The sequence below is a fragment of the Musca autumnalis genome, unplaced genomic scaffold (genome assembly GCF_047663935.1).
Source record: "Musca autumnalis isolate F117 unplaced genomic scaffold, ASM4766393v1 scaffold_5, whole genome shotgun sequence".
In the NCBI taxonomy this organism is placed as follows: domain Eukaryota; kingdom Metazoa; phylum Arthropoda; class Insecta; order Diptera; family Muscidae; genus Musca; species Musca autumnalis.
In genome coordinates this window covers 129,442,574-129,461,162 of record NW_027412088.1, presented here as the reverse complement: position 1 = coordinate 129,461,162, position 18,589 = coordinate 129,442,574, and the positions used below count along the sequence as shown (strand labels likewise).

Below are 18,589 nucleotides of genomic sequence, written 5' to 3'. Positions count from 1 at the left end.
GGATATGCTAGAGGGAATGCGACAGACGGACCTACGCACTTAATTAGATGGACTAAGAATTCCCATTAAACAAGAATATACATACATACATATACAGTGACACAGAAAAGTATACATACACCCCACAAAAATGCAGTTTTGGCTAAATCGTTGGGTTTTTACAGCAACAACTGCACTGTGTGGCTCTTTGGTGACAAAATAACCATAATTACACAAATTTATTTTAATCTAATACGTATATTTAATACAATTAAAGAAATTCAATTTTCACAACACAGAAAAGTATACATACACCCCAAGGGAATACGAGTATTATCGTAAAATTTATGGAATTAGTAGCAAAATTTATACATTTTTTAGTTTTGGCGAATGTCTCTGGGTGTCTGAGATATATTTTAGAGAAAAGAAAATAATTTTTAGGGGTCAAATGCGGTTATTTGGGGTCAAATTTCTTATATACCTCGTTAAAGCTGACCCTTGCTTAATTTTTTGCGTTTTTAGCTATTGTACTTTTTAAAAAAAGCACAAAATTCGTATCAGATGGCAAATCTGGAAACCCTAGAAGGCTTTGAAGTTGTTTTTATGCGAAATATACCTTCCTGAACGTCGATTAATGCACGTTTTTCCTCAGATTTTTAGGAAGTGAATAGATTCCGCGGAATTCTTGGTGCAAAATACATATAGATAGCCTTGAATTACCTTGTAATATTGTCGGATACAATCCTTGGACATTAATTGAATCAGAAATGTGACATATTTTGTTACAAACCTGTTCCCAAAGCTGCTAAAGCAACAAAATATAAGCACTACCAAAAAAGCATGAAATTTGTACTGTGAACAACGTCGTTTTCGTATTATGATCATTACCGTTACTATAGGCGCGAAACGTTTCGTATAATTGTACATTTCTGAGTCGATTGATGCTCAAGGATTGTATCTGACAATATTACAAGGCAATTCAAGGCCATCTATATGTAATTTGCACCAAGAATTCCTCGGAATCTATTCACTTCCTGAGAAATCTGGGGGAAAACGTGCGTTTATCGACGTTCAGGAAGGTATATTTCGCACAAAAACAACTTCAAAGCCTTCTAGGGTTTCCAGATTTGCCATATGATACGAAATTTGTGCTTTTTATAAAGTACAATAGCTAAAAACGCAAAAAATTAAGCAAGGGTCCGCTTAAACGAGGTATATAAGAAATTTGACCCTAAATAACCGCATTTGACACCCAAAAAATTATTTTCTTTTCTCTAAAATATATCTCAGACACCCAGAGACATTCGCCAAAACTAAAAAATGTATAAATTTTGCTACTAATTCCATAAATTTTACGATTATACTCGTATTTCCTTGGGGTGTATGTATACTTTTCTGTGTTGTGAAAATTGAATTTCTTCAATTGTAATAAATATACGCATTAGATTAAAATACATTTGTGTAATTATGGTTATTTTGTCACCAAAGAGCCACACAGTGCAGTTGTTGCTGTAAAAAACCCAACGATTTAGCCAAAACTGCATTTTTGTAGGGTGTATGTATACTTTTCTGTGTCACTGTATATGTATTTTACGTGGTCTTTATTTCTTATTTCGATGACTTACAAACCGAAAAATAATCATAATATAACTATAAACTAATGTGAACGAATGAAAAATGAATCGTGTGTTGTGTGAAATGATCATTGGCACATTCAGGCACACACACATTTGATAGCATAACAACCCAGCAAACCAAATGTCTGATGTCCGACACATCGGAACAATTTCGGAATCAAAATCGTTCAGATTTCGTCCCGATTTCTAAACGATTTTTCGTAGGGGAATTCGTACAGATTTCGTTCCGATTTCGGAGAGAATGTCGGAAGTAAATTTCCCTTCGAAAATGCTACTGTTTTTCTTCCGATTTCGTTACGAATTCGGATCGATATGTCGGAAACAAATTTCCCTTCGCACAACAACCATCTTTTGTATATATCTAACAAACAACATTTTAGTTTGTTGTCGAAAAACAAAATGCTTGGTCTTAAAATTCGCATATACAATTTTTAAATATTTTTAATATAAATGCAACATATAAAAATTCAACCTAATGCTGATACGCTTAACATATTCGTATACAATGTTTACATTGTTCTACTATAACTACAAAATGATAACAACAGTGAAAATCATTAGAAACGTTTGAAATTACAATCTTCCAATAAAAAAACATAACAAAGAAAATTTGATAAATAAAGAAGAAACGTCAGAAAAATTTTTTCCTTCGATATTCATACGACATTATTCCAAAATCGTTTAGAAATTTTTACGAAGATTCGGAAGGTACTTCCGATTTTCATACGACATTATTCCGAAATCGTTCAGAAATCTGTACGAAAATTCGGAGGAAAAAAATCGCATTCCGAATTTCCCAAGGATTTTCTTCCGATTTCGTTCCGAATTCTGACCGAAATCTATCCGATTTCGCTACGACATTTCGTTCCGAAATTATGTCAACCACTTCATACAACTTTCGTTAAGATATCGTTACGATTTCGGATCCGAAATCGGACGTATCGTCCGAATTTTGTTCCGATTTCGCTACGATTTCGGTACGATTGGTTTGCTGGGACCCAATAAAACATCAACAACCACAGTGAATTTTATCAACCACCAAACGTTTTTGATTCATTCACATGTGTTTAGTACAATTTAGTTTTCTATCTGTTGTTGTGGAGTTGAGTACTTTTCGCTTTTCGTTTTGTTCGTACTCACGAATGTAAACAAAACGAAACTAAACAGCGAGCTCGGCCAACGAGGGTTATGTTTCGTTTTGTATTGTTCCTATGGAAAATACGAAACGAAACGATTGGAAATTTTATTTAAAGTATTTTACGTACTCTGATATTTAGAGCCCACCCATCAAATCCCCATCCAAAACTTATAATATTATCAACAAACTTTTCAGAAAATGTTGTTTTAAATGTCGTCTAATTTTCATATGATTATCGCTTTAGATTACCTGGGATATATTTTTCATATTTAAAGAGCTATCACTTCATTATGGATGCACATATCGACAAAATTCTTTCAGATTCGTTGTATCTGATGTGTTTACTGTAAGAAAAAACATAAACATATGTAAAAGTTAACATCACATTTTTTGATTTTTGTCCACGCGGCAACACTGTGCTGTGTCGATATTGACCGTCAATGCATATTGGCCCGTAGATATTTCGAAGATTTTTTTCTCAAACAAACCAAGCAGTGCCTTATCTACTTCCGCAAGTACCTAGACTTCGGAACCATACATTTAATTGTTCACATAATATCCCTGACATTATCTTATATAGATAGCAGACTTATGCCCGTGTAGATAGAATACACAGTCTTATCTCCCTTCTTGTGGACGGGACACATGATTCTCAAATCGTCGCGTACGCGTTCTTCCTGCCAAGTGGTGCTAACGATGATGCATACACCTTATCATCGTGTCGCCTCCGTTTTTGCACAGCTCGGCTGGTACGCCGTCGCCTCCTGCTGCCTAATTATTCTTCAGCCGGTTTATTGCTGTCTTTACCTCATCATCATATACCGTGAATCTATACACACTACTGACATTGTCAACAGTACTACTGACAAACTGTATACGACTCATGTTATTTCCTATAGACGTTTTGTATGAACGTGTCATTCGAAAGTCAGTAGTGGCATTGGAACTAGTATGTCAGTAGTAAGTCAGTAGTTGCTGAGGGCCATGTGTTGACATTGTAGGTAGTGAGTCAGTATAGACATTGGAGGTAGTGAGTCAATAGTTCATAAAGGGTCATATGGAGATTTTGGTACCACTACTAACTTTTTTGGCCTATTTGGAACTTTTTGTAGATTAAAAAGCTAAATAGTATGTTTAATAAGACGAAATATTACAGTATTTTTTGTCTTTATAAAGGGCTATGCCCAAGATTCCACATAAGCACAAAATTAGTAAATAAAGCCGTTTTCATTGTCAGAAATATAATATCATCGCCTTTTTATTTTCTTGGCCATAAGACTTGGTTCGACTTCTGCTTAAAATATTTTCTTCTGCTTCACTTAACGTTTTATCAGACGATTCGCTGAATGTTGATATATCATCTAAGAATTGAAAAGTATCTTCTTCTTTATTTGCCAATCCGTATTCGGACGTTAGCGATCATACAATTACAATTTTGTGTTACCACATTTAACTTAACTAATTGTTTATATTATTATACAATTAAATGACATGTTTTATTCAATTATCAAAAGGCTTCGGTTTCTGGCGGCATTCAGAAGACTTCGTTCTTCTTCTTCGTCCATTCTTTAATGTTATTTATCCATGTTGTTTCTTTCCTTCCTCTTGGTCTTTTTCCTTCGATATTAGATTGAATAATGATTTGGAGAAGCTTATATTTTTCATTTCTCATTACATGACCCAAATAGGATGTTTTTCTGGTCTTTATCGTACGTGCAACTTGGAGTTCGGCATTCATGCGTCTAAGCACTTCCTCATTTGAGACACGATCTGTCCAGCGAATATTTAAAATGCGACGATATATCCACATTTCAAGCGAATTTATTCTTTTTTGATCTGATGCCTTTATGGTCCAGGTTTCGGCTGAATATAGTAGTACTGGCCATATGTAACATTTAACAAAACGCATTTTTGTTGGTAAGCTTATATCGTGACTGGTAAGCGTTTTTTTTTTGTATTTAAAAAATGAATTTCGTGCCATTTCAATTCTGCACTTTATTTCTTTTGACATATCCCACTCATCGTCAATCTGGACACCAAGGTATTTAAATGTTTTTACTCTTTCTATTTCCGTATTATTGAAAAGTATAAACATGTATAAATAAATAAAATTTCCTTAAATTTGCTTACCTATTACAGCTGTATAAACATTAGAAAAATCTCGCAATCGATTTTTGCCAAATAATCCTTCAACATTGTAACTTATTATTATGTCGTGTCTAAATATCAGTTGCGTTCAGCATTTCCAGCTAGACGGGACAATATATTCGTCAGGCCCCACAATCTTCCACAAATGTCTAATTGTCGAAATCACTACCAATGTTGTCAGCCGCCTCAGAATATGTATTTTGATATAGAATAATCTACTTTTTCACTTGTCTTTTATAATTTCTTTTGATCATACTTGATGTTATTAAAATGAAAACCCTTAACTTTAATCACTTGTTACATCACTATTTTTTTTTTTTTTTTTGATTTTTCACAAAAAAACTTTGTTCACCAAACTCCGCACTTTACACCAAATAATTAAGAAAATGAAGAAAAATGAAGAAGATGCTTCGTTGGGCTATCAGCTGTCAATATAAACAATGCTTTTTCTTATTAAGGTAAAAGTATCAATTGTTGATAAAATGTTGACAAAGTGTTGACTTTGTCACCATAATAGTAGAAAAAGTGGTGCTATGTCGACACATGACCCCCTGCTTCCTACAAGGAATCTTATTGGCTGTAATTTGGCACAGTGAAGTCTCAATATATACTATATACAATATACTCGCAAAACTTGTTAACGTAGGTCCACGTTTTCTTGTAGCCCCCATATAAGGGTACCCCGATTTCGAGTATTTACCCAAGTATTGGGTAAAAACTATTTATCTGCCGAACCATTTGACGTATGGTGTCAAAATTTGGCTCAAATCTGGTACTGAAAATTGGGCCTCTGGGTGAATGTTTTGATATAGCCCCCGTATAACCGTACCTCCCGATTCAAGGTATTTTTCTCCAATTATCCCCATTTTACAATCATATTGGCTGTAGTATGGCCCAGAGAGTTTTCATAGTTTTTGCCAAAATACTGGTAAGACCTTCAGAATACTAGATATCGGGACATTTTGGCACTGACATTTTGAGTTCCCTATGAAACGTAAATTGGGTAGCACCGTGGTGCAATGGTATTCACACCCGCCTTGCTCGCAGGAGATCCCATATTATTGAACTAATATGAATCGGGGTGCACTCATAGATATGAGAGAAGTCTCCCCTGTCCCGTCTGGGATGTTTGTGGAACAAGTATATATATATATATATATATATATATATATATATATTATTGAAAATTTAACATCGTTGAAGCCAAGGTTTACCCCTTTATAACTCGCGAATAGTGGTTGTATATTGTACAATTTTAATGCTTTTGGATAAAATGAAATGTTTTTAGACTTGGCAAAAAATATTGGCCTTCAAAGTTGATTTGCGTGGAAGCTGTGGCTATATTTATGTTAAAAAATGGGTAAAAATGGGTTGAAGCCAACGTGACTTTTTTTGTTTTCTCTCGATTTGTGATTAAACCACATTTTTCCCGATTTTCCTGTCAAAGTGAAAGTAGAAGCGAACTAAATAAGGATCATCCCACCAATGTATAACTTTTCAAAATTTAATCTGCGTCTACCATTAAATGATGCTGACATTTTGAAGCCAGATTTTAAGTGTTTTTTGAAATTTTCTTATAATTTCGTTCCGCAAACAGGTTTTTCAAAAAATCATATATAGGAATGGAGAACTCACGATTCTGATTTATTTGATATATGTGTCGTGAATGTAGCCTACACAGCTTCAGAGAAATCTGTATCCAAATACGAAAATTTTGTGCGAACAAATTTCTAAAAATCATATATTTCGGGTCTAATTTGTACAATTGGCATTCGATTTACTCGTGCATGTTTGCAAATTTTGGATTTTTACGTTGCGGATCTAATAAATCATTACTCGTTAAAATCCATCTACTAAAACGCGAGATAAGAGAAATTCCAAGGTAGGAAAATCACCTAATATTGTTTTTGAAAATATCGCGCATTTTATCGCGTATTTAGTCGGCCGCTTGCACTACTATGAAAAAACTAGTGCAGCATCTTCCTTTTTGCGGAAACAGAGATTTAAAAACTTCACTGATAAGGGAACTACATTCATTTTATCCCAAAAATAGTGTGTGATGCTACATCCACGGTTCTTGACTGATTGCCTTGAAATAGGTATATATCGATGCAGATTTTCATGGTGACACTAAAACCGGATGCGGAACGAAATTGTATGAACTTTGCGCAAATTAGCGATGTTTTATAGGTTTTTTAATGCTAAGATGCAGCCGATGCTACATCTTAGCGTCCAAATTATATTTCGAAAAATATATACAAATTAAAAGATATGGTCTTACTGTACATGAAAATCACATGCGGACAAAACGATTTTGATAATTACGCGATTTACACATATTTTAATAATGCATATAAGTTAAAGCGGTTTATTTGAACTCTATTTCCGTTTAAGAAGTCTAATGATTTATTTCAACAACCCGATAACTTTCCTCAATGGGAAACCTTCTATGTGAATGTAGATAAAGCAAAATCCGCCCATTTTCTTGGGAGTTTCAAGAAAAATAAAAGAAGTACTCCTATTGAATTTTTCCAATACCTATTTTCAACTCTAGAATGCATGTGAAAACTATTATTCCAAACCAAAATTTGTTTTATGTAACACATATATGTGCTTATTTTGGCTATAATATCCTAACTACTATCCCGATGATTATAAGTTTGGTCTCATTTGATTCCCCGTGAAGTCTTTCTTTAAAACGGTAACTTTTTTGTAATTTTTGACGGGTAAATGGACCTATATTTTCAAAAAATTCGGATTACATTTAAAATTTTGTAAATTTTTTGTAAATTCCCCGAATGCTGAGTAACATTTTACAAATATTATGCAATCTACTTAATGACGTCACTTCGTGATAACTTTTTAGTGACAATTGTGCTCAATAAGATAATTAGCGTTTTTATAATAATTTTTTCTTAAAAGCAGAAGTAAAACCGCATTAACATTTGTCCACAACAACCAAAAATTTGCTCGCGAGCGGATTTGTACTGGGGAATTTTTTCTTAACCTATGTACCAAAAATCGTTAATGTAGCGCGAAAAGAAAAAATTCAATTTTTTGGAAATGGAATATGAAATAATTGACAACATTTCCCATATATATAAATATATATATGGTAAATTTCAAATTTCCTTTACAATTACATAGAAAAAAATTAAAAACTTTTTTGGCGAGCACATCCGCCATTTTTGGTACATGGGTTACGAAAAAAATCGTGGTTTCAAATCTGTTCGCGTTCACAAAATTGGATGCTGCACTCAAAAGTTATATGCAGTTTTACTCTCTTGTAAAGAAAAAATATTTAAAAATTCCTATTGTGTTGTAATAAGAACATGTATATATGAATCGTTAGCAGCATTTGATATCTATCCGTAGATGCTAAAGTAGTTGCTAATTTTTTTTTATTTTCGCGGAAAAAATATTGAAGAAATCTTGGAATAAATTTTATTTATTCTAAATCAGAGTCCAAAAAATCTCTAAAAAATAATTTAAAAATACGAACAGAATCTAGACAACGCGTAGAAAAATGTGAGGGTATAAAGATCGCGTTTATAACTTGCATATTACAGCAACAACAAAGAACGGAAACTTATTGTTGGAAATTTTTTCAAAAATATATTTTTGGTTAAATACGAAAAATTTGAAAAATAAATGTTGGGAGTTATTCTGTTATTTCGCTAAATTTCGATCCAAATCCTGAAGTATTTTGCTTAAACTTCTACGAGAAAAGTAATTAATCATCGTGAAAGTATATTTGCTTTCTGTGATAAGCAATAGAAATAAGAAGTAGAGAGTAATATTGAAATTACAATCAAAGAAAAAACATAGAAGTTAAAAACCGTATAATTCGCGAATTGGTTTAAATCGGTTGAGGTGCATGTCTTTTCGGATACAGGGAGTCCATGTCTATCAATATGCATGGATTTTCCCATGTTTCATCCAGCGGCCAAAATGTGCCATCAGTTGCATCTTACTATTCAAAAAACCTTCAAGTGGGCAAAAATTACGCGATGTGCATATGATTATAAGGTGCATCCGATTTCAATGGCCCCCTATTAAAAATACGTCAATATAAATTATTTTAGACAGAACAAGAACTGCGGATGTGCCACCGCATTCTATTTTGGGATAAATAGGGATATTACTCCTGAATCTTTGCAATTTGTGACACACCTTTTTGGCAAATATTATAATCGCGTATAAAGGATTACATTTATGCAAAAATAATCAAAGAACATCGCGGTTCAATTCACGGAATTGATAAAATATATTTTTGCAGATTTTCCTACTTTCAAGGTATCTATATCCTGCGTTTTAGTGGATGGATTCGACCGCGGAAGAGCTCTTTAGATCCGGCACGTAAAAAACTAAAATCAAAAGCCAAAAAATAGGTTTTTTCAGAAAATTTACGCACCAAATTTTCGCCTTTGGACTCCTATTACTAGGAAGCTGTACGGAGCACACTCATGAGATATACATCGAACGACGTGGAATCGCGAGTTCTACAATCCTATAAACTAGTTTGGATTATTATCTAGTTGCACCCTATAATTATAAGAAAAATTCGAAAAACACTGAAATCAAAACTTTAGAATGTCAGCATCGATTTTAGGGGGATGCAGTATATATATCCAAAAGTCATACACTAGAACCATGTTGCCCAAGGAGTATTGTTTACTTCTTTCTTTGAGCACAGGTTCAAATTTTGCGTGGTTTGGCCAGAAATCAAAAAAGAACACAAAAAAAACAAGTAAACTTCAACACATTTTTTCCCATTTTTTTATATTACCACCAACGCATCTTCCACGAAAATGATTTGTTATGGTCCATACTATAAGATCGTGGCTAAAACACTTCAATTAATAAAAATATATTCATATTTTATAAAATATATTAACAGTTCGCGACTTATTAAATGGTGAACCTCAACTTCAACGATTGAAAAACTTTTTTGAATATTACCATATATACGTTGACAAATTTTTGCAAGGATATTTTATACACATTGCGAACTCACTGTGCCAAATTACAGTCAATACGATTGTAATATGTGGCTACAGTCGACTCCGCTTTACTGAAACGACAAAAAAATCTGCATGTTCATTTCAGTTATCAGAAGTTTGCGCTTAAGCGGAGTTCGGATAACTGAAATTTTTTCCAGTAATCCGAACTTCGGATAAGCGAAATTTTTTCAGTAATCCAATCCATAGTATAAAAATAAATAAATTAAATATAAATAAATAAATTAAAAGAATCAAAATGATAACAAATTTAATTCCTATGATTCGATCTTTCGACATCGTTTGCAGAATAATGCTGAGTAGACATATCGATGCTTTACTTTCTCAACCTCGTATCTTAGAAAAATGTGATTTTGACATTTTCATATCAAACGATGGCTATTTTTGCGTTTTATTAGTGAAACAACTTATTTTCTCAATATGTTGCCGCTATTCTGTGAAAATGGATAAAATATATGCTCGTATCTCATTCACTTCTATTTTCGTAATGGCATCAAACTCGTATCTTAATTCCCAGCCGAAACGGCAGAAGCAAGGATCCTGAAACTTTGAGTGAGGATTTCTATTGATGATTAGGTGTCTGATAAGACTGGCTTTTTGGAAATGCATTCTAGAAATGAAAATGTACTTAAAATATACTCACCAAGGGCTTTCATCTTCAAAAGGAATTATCTCTGCTCCAAAAATTGTGTTCACAGTGTAATAAGCTCACCAAACCATTTGAAGATCGGTCAATTCGTTTTCGAACTATCGTTGGCACCGACTTCACAATAAATTGCTCATATCTCACGTAATTTTCCTCCGATCTATTCTACCTGTACTTCAAAATAAGTCAATAAATTTTTTTTTCGATTTTTTGAAAGTGACAAGTAGAGGGAACCCCTTTACATACCATGTATTTATTCGACTATATTACAAGAAATACGCTTTAATCGTATGATTTTAAGAATAAACATTTCTTATTAAAGTTAGTTGCTTTGTTTTTAAATTGTAGATGTGAATTACTCTAAAAATGATTTGTTTCAAATAAAATTTTTAAATGTAACCGCCACTTCTTAATGTAACGGTCTGATTGCGTGACAGCGAAAAAGATGTAAGCGGCACTAATTACCGTTATAATGAAGATATTCCACAAATTATGTATTTTTTTAGTAAATAGCATTTAGTACCGGAACTATACCAAAACTTAATTAAAAATTTTGGTTAGATCAAAAGTTATTCAATAAAAACCATCTCCTGTAAAATTAGCTTTTTGTCGCTTACACCTTATTCGCGGGAAGGGCTCGATATGTTCAAGATTTGTTTCTGACTCGCGGTTGCGCTGACTGGTAATCAACACAGAGGAGAAACGGGTGAATCTAGAATCTTGAAATTTTGGGTGAGGGTTCCTATTAAGGCTTAGGTGTGTGATAAGTCTGGTTTTGTGAAAATTCGCAAAAGAAGGGTACGAAAGGTACTATAATTGGAATATTTGGACACTGATGGAGTGTAGGATAGTTGTATAAAAGGGTTTTTGCAAATTCGAACAATAAGTTTACGACTAGTAGTGAAAGCATTTGGTATTAGGTGAACGAATAAAGATAAAATCTTAAAAATTGTTATGCAATCTCGGTTGGGATAGTTTGTTTATGCTAGTATGTGACTTGGAAATGTGTACAAATTGGGCTTGGACCTAGAGCTACGTATCTAAAATAATGTTTTTAGGGCCACTTTGTTGTGTAGAGTTCAGATAAGGAAGTGATAGTGAACATTTTTATTATTAGTGAATATAATAAATGCTACTAAAGATAAAATTGGAATTCAAAAATTTAAGAGTGCGAAGGCTTGAGAAGTGCTTTTCGAAATATATACTAATGTGAGGAGTTAAAGGCCTGAAAATTGTATTAAGGTTACTGCTGGTGCGTTGAGTTAAGCCAGGCAGGTGGATTGTGGGCAGGAAATATGAAATTGTATATAGATATATAGGGTTACTTTTTAAATGAAACTCTATGCCTTTGTCTAGGGTTAATGAATATAACATTTAGCTCAAGTTTATTAAAATGAAATTGTAATTAAAACAAAGGAAAGTGAAAATAAAAGAAACATATGAATAATGATCGTCGTTAATCGTCGTTTATGCAGCCGTCTTGAGAAGGTCTTTATTTCTTCGCGTCGTAAATGCAACTCCTTTTTATAATTGTAGCGGGACATCATCATAGCTAAACATCATTGCTCTCTCTCTCTAAACTTCACTCAAAATTTTGTTCCCACAGATATCAAACTGTTAAAAATTCAATTAAACAACTAACTAAAATGTGCCTAAAATATCAATAAACTTTTTCAATAAATTCAATAAATAGTACTTCCATGTACTAACGTATGAAGCTAAAGTACGGTTAATGGAGTAGTTTTTGTTCTCAACTGTGAATTCAACAAACTCGTATCTTATTCATCAAGCAACAAAAATTAAAATTATTGTTAATGAAGCAAACTCGTATCTTAATAATTGCGTTTCGTGCTTAAACGGAAAAAGATTAATATATTATTACTACTAATATGCATAGATGCACTCAATTCCCTAATAATTGCGTTTTACACTATTACCCAAACACCGATATATCAAAATATAAATCGTTTTTTGTCTCTCCTGAAAAGTTGTATTTTTAAGATACGAGGTTGAGTAAGTAAAGCATCGATATGCGTTATCTGCAGAATATTCGAATCTTCTGCTATATATTTGGAAGAGTTTTTGTCTAGCAACTCTTTAGCTGCGCGTGTATCAGTAGAACTTTTCCACCAGTAAAGTTTATGAAATAAATATTCTCTCGCATCTTCCACCTTTCGAGCCAACCATTTAATGGTTTAAAATCCACATTGATCTCCTTTTTCAACATCATTGGCTTACTACAGCAAAAATGGTCCAGTTTCTGTTTTTATTTGAAGCTTTGTCTATTCATCAACATTTCTGTTTTCATCCTCTGCATTGGTGATCATTCGGGGAAACACTTAAAATATTCATAAACTTATTTTCTAGGAAACCCCGACCTTGTTCTATAATTCGCTTCTATATTAACCTGATGCATTTCACTTTACTGAAATAATTTGAACAATGCATTCTTTTGATTTGTTTCTTTATTTTGTTCTGTTCTGTTGAAAAATAGTCTTTTATTTCAGTAAAGGGGAGTGATTTCAATGGCAAGGGAATTAATTGACTTTAATGGCATTTCAGTTATCCGATATTTGCAGTTATGCGGAGTCTCACTAATGCGGAGTAAATAGTGAGAAAATGACCTAAAAATCTAACGGTGCTGGAACTCGATTTCATTTATCCGATATTTTCCAGTAAAGCGATTTACAGTAAAGCGGAGTCGACTGTAATAAATAAAAAACGTCTTAAATCGGGAGGTACGGTTATATGGGGGCTATGTCAAAACATCGACCCAGAGACCCCATTTTCAATACCAGAAGTTCAGTTGATATAAAAAAAGATTTCAGCCAAATTGTGGCACCCTACGTTAATTGGTTCGGCAGTTAAAGTGTTTTTACCCAACATTTGGGTCCTCAGCTTCGCCACGTAAAAGCCGGTCAGGGCCGTTGCTTGGTATTTTCCATCCCCTACTTCACCTGGTCTGGCCAGGCCGGCTGTTTACCACATGCTTATCTATTTAACTAGAAATATTTCTTCCTTGGATATCACCGTCACTCAATTTTTTAAATTATTCTTGCATGTAAGAGATAATTTTTTATTTTATTTTATTTTTTAGATGCGTCTAAAGGAATCCAGGGAGAAGAAGGCTAACTCGTCTAAAATGAAAACATCAAGGACCCATATATCGCTGCAAATGGCAAAGGAGATACTTCAAAAAATTTGCTTAACTGATATTTCGAAATCAAAGAGCTGTGAAAACTTACATGTTTTATAAACCATAAATAACTCCGTAATAACAACACTGACTAAAATATTATGTCAATAGGAGATCATAGCAAACTAAGCAAAAGTTCATCCAAATCAAAGAGGAGAGTACAAACGATATGTGATTTAAATGCAAATTTAACAAAATGTGAGTGCAAAAATGGTGGTCATAAATGTCCAAATCCGTATATCTCCTGAGAATTTTGAAATTAAATGATTACATTCAAACGAAAGAAAAAAAAAACAAACATAGCCATAAATATTTTTTAAGAATTTCTAATTCAATGTCAATTTATATATGTATGTTTACACTTTCCTACACAAATACGTATGTACTAATCACTTATAATAAGAACTAAAGTATTCACTTTTAAAGGAATACATATAAGAACTAACTCTACACGACGACTATCTTAGTATTCTTCCATATAGAATCATATCGGAATGACTGTTGAATGTTGCTGATCTAAAAAACTACTTGCTCTTTTCTAGAATCTGCAAGAATCTAAAAGTTTTACTACGATAACCATTTTTTCCTTTAATGATATCAATTAATATCATATCAAAATTAGTAGATTCGAAACAGAGCATATATCGTCACCATAAATGCCCGAAGTGAGTTACGTCCTTTTGCATTGTTTTTTTTTTTTTTGTAATTGGCAAAATGGTAACATGGAATTTGTTTAGTATACATTTGAAGAAACTAGTATAAATGAAAAAATTACATATAATCAATTTACAACTAACTTATTGGCCTTCGCACTTAGGCAAATTTTAAACTAGCTATCTGAAGGTGTTGGGTTCAATTCCCAGTCTTAACGCCGATATTTCAATGGACCTCGATTAGGCGAACTGTCTATTCCAACTACCACTCTAATTACATATAATTTTAATTGTATTAGACGAGATTTAAGACATCTGATCTTAAATGTTACATTTATTGTAATATTACAGTCTGTTTCTGTGTGTCGAAACAAAAATGTGTGCGAATGAAACACGCCAGTCTGTGGTAGAGCATGGCATTTGTCTTTGATACAAGTTTTAAAAAAGATTACACCGCTAGGATCAAACGCCAATGCTTGCAGTTATTTGACTGTAGAATTTCCTGTCTTTTTGCCTAAGTAAAACAATACAGAAAAGTTGTGTTTTTCTCTGGAGGTATTTCGACAATCAAAATCAATTGAATTTATTCAATCCCTAGCCATTATCTCCGTTATACCAAGGGTTGGCGAGAATATTTTTCGGCAAACTAAATATACGTTTTCGTTTTTTTTTTTTTTTGCTGCCATTTGTCTTGCATTGCCCTCCGAAAAACCACTTCCTTTTGTCTCTTTACCATATTGTTTTTCATATGTACATGCGTTTTATATTGTTTTTATCTCTTTTGTTGCTCTTGGGAGGTTTACTTAAATCAAGACATAGATCGCTCTTCAGACATCATCTTCAATTAGACACTTTTATCACTTTTTATTAATTATTAGAGTTTGCCATTAGGAGTATTGTCCTTAAAGTCCCCATCGATCCCATGTGTGGAAAAAAGTTATTCGGGTTAAAGCATTTTTTGAGAGCTTATTCAGTTTTTTTGGATTTTATCCTGGCGGGGCCCGCCTGGGATGTTTGTGGAACAAATTTATTATTTTATCCTGTATGACCTATCTAAATTAAAAGTTGTAGTTTTAAAATTTAACTACAAGAATTTTTTAAAAAGAATCACCATTTATGAAATATCGCTATCTGAGAGTCAAATTACACATATGGAAGTAATCGGTTCATTAGAACCGGGTCTAACCCGGTTTTTTAATCTGGATATCGGATCAAATATCCGGATAACCGGATCCGCACCCCATGGAAATTATACATTTCCGTAATCTGGCATTATAATTGCTTAAAATTTAATACAAATAATAATAAAAAACGAATTGTGTTTTTTTTTTTTGGAGATACGTCTTCGGGCTTTCAAGCTGACGATATATTACTATATATGAGGTTATATTCCTTCCTGTGGCAGATACTTCTCTTGGAATAGTCTTTGATTTGTATTATAATCTATATCGATCGATAAAAAGTATAATCATACATTAAGTGTCATAAATATTCTGTTTTTAAACTACTGGCAGACCCGGGTCCTCCGTTTTGTTTTTTGATGTCAACTTTTTCTAGGCTTAATAATTTACAATTAAAAAACAGTTATATACAGTCAACAAAAAATTCTACATACACCCTATAAATATCGAGTTTTGAGGGTAAGGAAACATTTTTATGAAAATCCAAGTACATAGTTATATTTCGTATCCTTAATAAACAAAATTAAATACAACAAAAATATATTCCATAATACGAATAACGTACCGTTATTCTATAAAAATTAAAAAATTAATAGGGAAAAAGAGTTCATACACCCCAATGAAATATGTATATTACCGTAAAATTTATGGAAAAAGCAATACAAATTGTACAAAAATTGTATTGTGGAATATATTTTTGTTGTATTTAATTTTGTTTATTAAGGATATGAAATATAACTACATATGTACTTGGATTTTCATAAAAATGTTTCTTGCCCTCAAAACTCGATATTTATAGGGTGTATGTAGAATTTTTTGATTGACTGTATATGCAATTTGTCAATATATCGTTCTTTTAATAGAAGAGGTAGCATGCAACCTCCTAAAGTCATGCCTACGTGTACCACTGCACATTTCAGAAAATTTTATGAAAACTGACAGTCATCGAAGTCTATTTCGTTAATATCAAAGTTAAGCTGAATAATTACTTTCCTAATCTTTCAATAATACTTTACATATTTTATTTCAAAAATTTTTAAACAAACAAAACTTTTAATTTGCCAGAAAATTGTCCTAAAAGTACGTTGACTGTCAGTTTTGAATGATAGTGTGTACTCCCCTTTTGTTTTCGAGATACAACATATTTTAAAAGTGGTCGTGATCGGGACTTCGGGCCCCAACCAAGAACATTTGATCGGGGACACAATCATCGTTGTCTCGCAAATTAATAAAGCGATTAGTTCATAAATTTTGCAAATATAGCGGTTTTAAAACCATATGACTCTCCGAAGTTCATCATGAAATAATGTGAACTTCGACCGCGATTTATTTGTTTATTTGATTTTTCTCATCTATAAACATTGTAGTTTCAGAATCCGCAAAAGCTTCCCATGTGTACGCTGCTTTCATTTAAAGTTAGTTCACGAGCACCGTGAATATTTCACGATTTCACCATGGAACGACTTTAAACATTGGGTGTGATCACCGTGGTGCAATGGTATGCACGCCCGCCTTGCACGCAGAAGGTCGTGGGTTCGATTCCCCGGCCAGGCAACATCAAAAATTTCCAACGGTGGCAAAATACCCCTCAGTGATGTTGGCGACATTTCCTGAGTATTTCAGCCTTGAAAAACTTCTCTACAAGTGGTGTCTTAAGACACGCCGTTCGGACTCGGCGATAAACAGTAGGTCCCATATCATTGAGCTAAATATGAATCGGGGTGCACACATTGATATGAGAGAAGTCTCCCTTGTCCCGTATGGGATGTTGTGGAACAATGTTTGTTTTGTGATCATAATTTTTGCAAATATTGCGTTTTAAGTCTCTCTACACCAGGGACGCGCTTCTTTGCAATGAAGTATAGTCAGGGCGCCCACTGAGTTGTTTTTGCATTTGCTTCTCTCTCTCACTTACAGTGTGCGTGAATAAAAACATCATGTGGTTGTTGTTGTTTTGTTTTTCACCCATACATACACATATACTACAACATTGATGGTAAATCTTGGGCGACACTGCTCTACACGGAGCACACAAACGTAAGGTCTGTTCGATAACCCAAAAATTTGTACAAACTTTTACAAAATGCTGTTCGATAAAAAATTTGTTTAATAAAAGAGAACTGAAAAGTACATGCAAGAATTTGCATGTACTTTTTACTTGCGACGTTATCAAACAGACCTATTAAAACATTGATTTTTATATACACTAATTCCTCGATTTGCGTAATAGTTGATACCGACGAAATGCAACGCAATCTTGATTTTCTGAAAAGAAACACATGACAATTAAAATATGCTTTACATGTCGGATGAAGAAGAAAATCGAAATTTTAAAGCACCGTAATTATTTGATAAACATGATAAGTATTTATGACACAATCATATTCCAAGAGTAAGATCTTCCAGATAAATCGTGACGTGTCTTCTAACAATTACAAATCAATGAATACGCTTACATTAACTCTGCAAATTGTATTTATTATTAATAAGGTTTAATTAGTGATACCTATTTAAGAAATATATTATTACTAAAATCTAAAATATAAATCAAACATATATTTTCATATACATACATAAATACATACATCATATACAACTGAGTAATATAATATTGTTCATACATATGTAACGTTAAAACTACTTTTATATCATTTATTTTAATTAAATCTAGGGGGTATTTTCCACGGCATGTATTACGCATTACAACTGTAAATCTTAAAACAATGACTTTTGTAAATATCATGTGAAACCTACGATAATTTAAAAGTTTAGCATAAATATGCCGTATAAAGAACGCTTAATTTGGAAACACCTGTAGTAAAATTCTGTAACTAAAGCTTCGTTCCAGAACTAAAAAGTTATACATATTTAACACATTTTGCATATTTTTACCCGAAATGCGTTCCCGTACACCAAAAAAGTTGCAAAATGTTCCTTCTCTTTAGAAACTTTTTACACGACAAATTTGGGCGAGCAAAAATGTGCAACAT

At 33.0% G+C, this 18,589-nt stretch overlaps 1 protein-coding gene across 7 annotated transcripts in view; it reads left to right on the top strand.

Moving 5' to 3' along the window:
- Nucleotides 1–14,220, top strand: part of Rgk2 (Rad, Gem/Kir family member 2) — a 114,158-nt gene extending 99,938 nt beyond the window's left edge. For all 7 annotated transcript variants that reach the window (XM_073991281.1, XM_073991274.1, XM_073991280.1 and 4 more), the window contains one exon: nt 13,667–14,220. In XM_073991281.1, the coding sequence (XP_073847382.1) occupies nt 13,667–13,825 (159 nt within the window). In that variant the 3' untranslated portion in view covers nt 13,826–14,220. The remainder of the gene's footprint in view (nt 1–13,666) is intronic.
- The last annotated feature ends 4,369 nt before the right edge of the window (nt 14,221–18,589 follow it).